The 7275-nt window shown below is 36.3% G+C and overlaps 1 protein-coding gene across 1 annotated transcript; it reads right to left on the bottom strand.

Annotated features, from left to right (window-relative positions):
- Window positions 1-1051: 1051 nt before the first annotated feature.
- LOC108683076 (galactosylceramide sulfotransferase-like) lies at window positions 1052-5682 on the bottom strand. Its single transcript, XM_047883056.1, has 7 exons — window positions 5602-5682; window positions 4497-4667; window positions 3435-3530; window positions 2982-3131; window positions 2732-2797; window positions 2302-2526; window positions 1052-1807 (listed from the first exon to the last, which is right to left on the bottom strand). Exons 1-7 carry the CDS (start codon window positions 5680-5682, stop codon window positions 1613-1615), a joined length of 984 nt encoding a protein of 327 aa, XP_047739012.1. The 3' UTR covers window positions 1052-1612.
- Window positions 5683-7275: the final 1593 nt, after the last annotated feature.

The following is a 7275-nucleotide window of genomic DNA, read 5'->3' as shown; positions in this document are numbered from 1 at the left end:
TTAAACATGAACGATATTTACTGGCAAAACTGGATCATAATGAAATCCAGTCTGTTATGCACATATGTATAATAAGAGTAAATAGAATAACCATATAGAATAATAAATTAATTTTCTTTGAAATTTAAATCAATTGTGATTTGGTAACGTAAGAAACTAAGTAGAAATTAATTTTTTTATCATATCTGGAGAAGTACAGATATCTTAAAGAGACTGTATAGTATAATTAATTAAAACCCTTAATTGTTGCGAGTGATGGAGAGAGATAACGTGACCTGCGTGGACAGCTTGTGTTGTACTGCAAATTATAAAAACAACTGCAAGTCGGAAATTCACTGCGTATAAAAATTCTCGATCAATTTTGTGTAACGAACTGATTACTTGATTCTTGATTGTAGATTCAAGTTTTTGAGGTGATTGTAATGTTAACATAACATAAAATAACATAGTGATCTCGGCACTGTAGTGTAGGCCTGATGTGGCCTGTCGACGATTCTGGTACTTTTCGTGCCTTGTTCACAGAAGATCTAAAATCGTGTCATTTGACCGGATCTTTCCATGACTGACAATAGTTTGAAGTAGCTACTAGACTTCCACCGGGTTGCAACAAACAACTGCTTCATCGCTTCTGCATCTAGAAACTCGTATGAGCATCTGATTAGTCCAAGAAGTTTGATGAATTTGTACGAATATTGTACGAACTGTTTGAAATGTCATTAATGTTGTTATGAAACAGAAATAACAATAATAAAAGTGTTCGGATTTAGCTTGCAATTTGTGATCTAGGGAATAAATTCTGATCAGACAGGCGTATTGCAGGAAATTAGACTTGCTTGTTAATATTCCACAGCCAAAGGACACCGGTCTCGGAGGCTAAGACCTCCGAGAAACAAGGCGATAACTACCTGATAGTCAGTTATTGCCTTGTTTTAATAGTTTTAATGGACGTCGATTAAATGTTATAAGAAACATAAAAAAATGCTTACTCCGTCTAGTCATGTCAAACAATATAATTTAATAAAAGTGAATCAAATGAGAACACACATGAAAATATAGGTATATTTAATAACAGACGCTTGTTCCCAGTTAATAGTTTCAGGAGGGGAAAAATCGTATGGAAACAAATTTCTAAAAATTATATAAGTATCATTATTAAACATGTTTCTTATTATCGAATTTCCCAAGTAGAAAAGAAATTAAAAACAGGACCGAAAATGTTTTCCGCTGGAGTCGACACGAATAGGTGAAGTTTTACTTCAGTTTACCCTCATACTGAAAGTTAAGTTCTGAAGTCTACGGAGAATAAATATCTCATTCGGAATGATGTACTGAATCGACTGAAAATGCCCAATGACATATTTGGTACGTAAATTGGTACCAAAATAGACAAAATCCTGAAAGTAAATGGATTTATTCTATTTTGAACGGTATAGGCTAATATTATACCTTTTTATGTGTGGTTATGATTGACCCAAATATTTGAATTAAAGATTTCTGATAATTGTTGTCACGGGAGCATTTTCTTTTTGGCTTCCTCCTATCACTAGTATCAGCAATGAAGCGAAGTATTTTCAGCGTTTTGAAAGTTCAGCATCCTCATTTGGAGTAAAGATCATAATGGATTTGGGTGCTCAATGTTGATGCCTACATTTAGAGCGAAATGGTTAGGGATTGTTTTGTTGGCGTCTCTGAGGCGCTTGATGACCGCCGTCTTCTGACTCAGCCTGAGCTTGTCCAGGTACAGAAGTTCCCGCCGCGCCGCGTCTTCACATAGCGGGTGTCCTGACTGGCTTTGGTAGCCTATAACCTTGAAGAAACAAAACAAAATGTAACATAACATTTGAATGAACAATTTCCTGTTAGTTAATATTGTCGATATGAATTGTCAACACAAACGTTTATCTACGGAGTAGCTAGTTATCGTAGAAGTGCTGGGTTCAACGACAATGGAATACCGAACTGTAAATGTTCTATTAAAATTTCGCCGCATGCGTAGAATCAACGACCCCTAAAACTTCAATCCATCATTACCAAATTTAATGAACGGAAACTGTATTCAATTTCAATTTTACTCACTTAGTGATCCTGAAAAGTTTAAATTATTTCAAAATCAACGAATAATTATCTTAATAAATGACCAAAAGGCCAGTCCCCTGTTAGGAAATTACTTCTTCATGACTTCCGCCAACTCGAATTGACAACTAAGCAAGACATAAGTGACTATAGTAAGCCAACGCTAACTGCTTTTTCCTAATACATGCCAAGGAAATATCTCAATGTTTATTTTCCAAAATGACTTACTTTTTGCCGAATTTCATGGGGAACCTGCTTGAAGTCACACAACTCTTGCTTCCTAAGGGACATGGAGTTGTACTCGGCGATGTCCTGCACCATCTGCTCCTCGCCGTACAGGCCGACCAAGTCGTCCAACTTGTGGAGGAAGTGGGAATAAAGTTTGTAGTCCGCGGCGAGCCTTTGCCGTAAAAGCTTCTCGGTGGGCGAATCAAAGACGACTTCTTTGTTGGTCTGCGATGAAATGTAAGTTGTGTAGGTAATTGATGTTCCAACAATTTACATCAGGTGAGCATAATCACCTAATGCGAAATAGTTAATAAGGTGATATTATCATCTGATTGTGCCTAAAATACAAATTTGTAAAACATAAGTTGCTAAGCACAAGAACAAGCAATAACATTTTTCAATGTAAGCACCAAATAAATTCCGTTGGTTTCATCAGCGACTCTGGCATGCGCTCTGTCACCATCACCAAATCAAAGAGTTTATCTGCCTCGTCCACCTGAAATGTTTTATTATTAGTAATGTCGCATGTCTACATGCAAAATCGATATCTTCTCATGTCACTCTATCATTTTATACACTAGAACTTTCTGAGATCTTAGAACTGTTTATGAAATAGCCATCTTCTAGTGATAAGAATTTAAAATCTGAGTTGAATTATTTCAACAAATTTTGCATCTCACCAGCTCCTGCACGGCCGTCATGTTCTCGAACTGGCCCGCAGGAAGGCCCAAGTCCCAGGTCATCTGATTGTAGCCGATGTAGCCTGACATGCGTGCGTCGTTGGCATGGACGGTCTTGACGTACGTTGTCAGGTTCATTTTATAGAACGCCTGCGTGGCGGAGACGAGAATGCAATGAAAAATAAGCTATGAATTTAATGCATCCTGCTTACTGATTTCAATGTTTCATTTCAACAGTTGCACATTTTTTGCGTAATTTGAGCTTAAATTCTTCGGTTGCTGACAAGTTTCCAAAAAAAAAAATTAATTTTCGTATTGGTGCGAGTTACGATTATTTCCGAGCTTCGAAACAATGAATTTTCCAATGTTTTAAAGAAGAATATAATTTTCGTCTTTTAAGGGCTCGTGTTTTAATTATTATGAGTAACTCGAGAAATACACGGAATAACTCACTTCCATGTTTGTGTAGTCGAAGAGGGAGACAAATTGCTTCAAAGGCTCCCTAACAATCGTAATGAATATTGTATCGTTCGGCATTATTCGCTTCATCTGTGGTGCAAAAGAAGGCTGATTATTCTTCAGGAAATGAGTGGCATTTTACGCTGATATTAATAGGATAGCATCAATTTTAATTTCTATGACTTAATTACAATCAAATTAAATCCTTTAAATCATCATTAAATTTTTAATTATGGAACAAACTTTTCGCACTGTGAGGAAATCATTGATATTTTGCCAGCGGAATCAAAATCTCTTTTTAACATATCGTTGGAAAAATTCCCCTATTTTCATCTCAAATGTTGAAAGAAAATACAAAATCTTTCAGCATTGCGTAGGACTATGCCGTATATGATAAATTTTGGGTTGTATAATTTTTTGCACACACCAAAACTGGTATATTAAGTTAACATGTGTAATTATTAATTTGTAATTGTGTGGTGGATGATGTGGCTAAAACATAGAACACAGCTCCTCGGGCTCTTAGCCATTCGCACATCTCAATGTGCTCATAGCTGGGAGATCCATCCGTATTTGAGTAGCTATGAACTAAATATCAAATTAATTGTTGAATAACCAACATGAATTCAACTGTATGGAATAACAATCCGAAATATTTTTTCGAATTCTTTTAGAAAATTGCGTTTTTACTGATACTCTGTAAGTTGAAGGCAATGTTTTGTGAACCAAAATTAAGTCCGCAATCGCAGTATGAAACAAATTCCCGTATGTGTCACGTACTGTCACTGAGTTCTTGCAACAACCGTCATTGAAGATGAGCTCCAGGCGGAAAAAATTTATTTCCATTCTAATTTGGGCAAATTTAAAAGTAATAAGTAAAAATCACTCTGATAAAATACCTTTCGTGTATCAGACGTAAACGAAGTCGCTTTTCATTTATTAAAATTGCAGTCACTGGATTTTTGTTCTTTTAAAACTTCAACCGGATAATCGAGATCTGTATAAGCTGCTACATCAACCCAGATCACGCAATACAAACATATCTGCACTACAAACCTCAGTGATATTCCACCTGGAGTGAATAGCGTAGATGTCGTAGCCCAAGATGTTCTCGAACTGCGCGTCGATCATTTCCTTTCTCACGTAGAACCTGCCGCCACCGAAGTAGTTGTGCGAGGGCAGAGCGAAGAACAAGTTATGCTTCTCGCCGTACCGCAGCAGGATATTCTGAGGAAATTACATGCAGTGTAAACATGCATCGTCTTGAAGAATGGCTTGAGGAGCAAAGAATTGACATAAATCATTTTACGTGTCAACACAGTTTGCGAGTACGATGTAATATAGTGTTTGGTTTGTATACATATCGATTTAATTGGTGTCATCGTAATGCATGCATACGTACAAGCTAAATGAAATTATTTACTGACAATTGGAATCTACGGAGATCAAAAATTTTTCATTAGAGGTTAATTATGTTATTAATTGCTTACTTATTACATGATTATTTCAATAGCGAGCATCGCTTCTACTTTAAGAGAAATTAGTGCTAAAAGCGACAAGTTAGCTTTATTTCACGAGAAAATGCCTAACACTAAATTACCTACTTAAATCGTTTCCAGTTAATATATTTCAACCCATCGCTTCTCCATTAAACTCTCAAATGAAATATATTCAAATTTTCAGTAATTTTAGCAAAGTATGTTCTTTTGGCTGAAGTCACTTCTCAAGTCATTGAGAAGAATGTATGGTACATGTTGGAATAAGGTGTTTCATTAACAACTTCAATACAAAAACCATTAATATCATTCCGACAACTTATTCCTAATTTTGTCAGAAAATGTATGCCAGTTGCGAAACCAATTTAAAATTTTCCATATTTGGGCTTTTGCCACACTGAGTTTTATAGAACTCATTGTTTTGTTGCACTGAAAACATTCAATTTCAACAAATTTTTACCAAACGTTTCTAAAATTAACCATGAAATCTCAGACCGTACGATTTACCATATGTGAACTTATAGAAGCAGACACAAAACTTCTATCAAAATCATAAAAAACATAATTCATGCTGAAATTGTAATTACGATTCATATAATAAACATAATTCATTCCAAGTAAAATTTTGATTACAATCGATGAATAAATGTGCTATTTATGTTTGCCTGCACAGCACTGGAGGCACATTTGTGGGTTTTGAGGAAGGCAATGTGGCGCTGTGGCGAACAAGACGAGTTAGTAATCATATCATAATTATCAATTATCATTTGTATAATAAATTATCAATTACTTAAAAAAGTATTAAATTATTTGAAAATATTCGAGGGACCGCAGCCCTCACAGTATGGCGTGGTCGTGCCGCTGGCCAGGCTGCCACCGTCGCGTCCAGCAGACGACCAGCAGCGCCGCGCAGGCCAGCGCCGGCAGCTGCCACCACCTCCGCCGCAGCATGGCAGCTCTCAGCCGCTCATACCATATCAAAACTTCTCGTACCATCCAGGGACTAACATTAATTTTGAAATATCATATGGGGATAACCGTGAACGTCGAGAAATCGACTTGCCAAAGAAATTAAAATTTATTTATTTTTGCATAGAGTTAAGCGAAAAGCGAATAAACTTGCCCGGAAGAGAAAAAAATATCTAGCTTTGTATACAATGTATGTTGCAGACAAAAACCCAATTGTCATGAGGTTAAAAAAAAAATAAATTAGCTATTAATTATCAGATAAAATGTAATTGAACTCAGGCATCAATTTTACTAGCTTCAAGTTCCATCGAATTACATCACTACATAAGATCGAACAGTTTCCGCACTACGTCCAATATTCAACGTTTCCGCTTCCTACGAAAACTTTTAACCAACAACACACTTGATTCAAATAAAAAACTTGCTTAAGAAAGCGATAGTTCACAAGACTAAACAAGTACTGCTTCATTTCGAAGCAGTACTTGCATTGATGACTGAATCATCAATGAGATTTTAATGAGGGGAAATAAACTCCTTGCCTAGATGCGAACTTCGCTCCAGCCACGTCCGGCACAACCGCAAGACTGACTTCCTCATCCGGTTGTACCTCACCCGCCGAGTGAAAGTCATACACTGGAGTGTGCAGTCTGCCTTGCAGGCTGTGTGAAGATCATCGTGACTGATCTTATGAAGAATAAACTTTGTAAATGTAGTTTGCAGGTGAACTTGAAACGCTTATTATAACAGTAGCAACGGTCTCTGTAGAACCTTGAACGGTATAGACGCTGCTAATGTGTAATGCAGTATTTTTAGTAGTCATGGTGCAGAAGAACATAGAGAGAGGGTGTAATTGTTAGGGGATTCGTTTTATTTTCTTGACATTTTCCAGATGGTTCTTTGGCTATATTCAACTAAATCTGACATTGAAGATAGAAAGTTACAGATCTTACACCAGGCATTGAAAATTACATATCATGCCTCTGCAGCCAAGTCTGAATAACTGTTCATATTACTCTCTTGAACGCTTTCATTTCCAAGGTAATAATGACGTCAGCAGAAAGTCTGTTCCGCATGTGGGTGACATGAAACGAGAAAAAAATAAATAAATTTTGTTGCATCTGGATGGAACCATATTTTCGTTTTTTTTTTACCAAGGCAGGTAATGTAAATTTATTATTAATCGTGTATATTAAATCATGTTTTTACCAAGGCAGGTAAGGTATATTTATTCTATGTACTCTTTTCTTAATGCTTCTCAAAATGACGGCTTTAGCCAAACGTACACTGATGCACAAATACAATTCTGTATCAAATAGAAATCATGAAAATACCTATAACTCATCCTGGCAACCTTCGCTCGCATCAATTGG

Source organism: Hyalella azteca, unplaced genomic scaffold (assembly GCF_000764305.2).
Source record: "Hyalella azteca isolate HAZT.00-mixed unplaced genomic scaffold, Hazt_2.0.2 contig11898, whole genome shotgun sequence".
Taxonomy (NCBI): domain Eukaryota; kingdom Metazoa; phylum Arthropoda; class Malacostraca; order Amphipoda; family Hyalellidae; genus Hyalella; species Hyalella azteca.
Note: the sequence above shows the minus strand (reverse complement) of the source record. Positions and strands in the feature narration are given on the sequence as shown.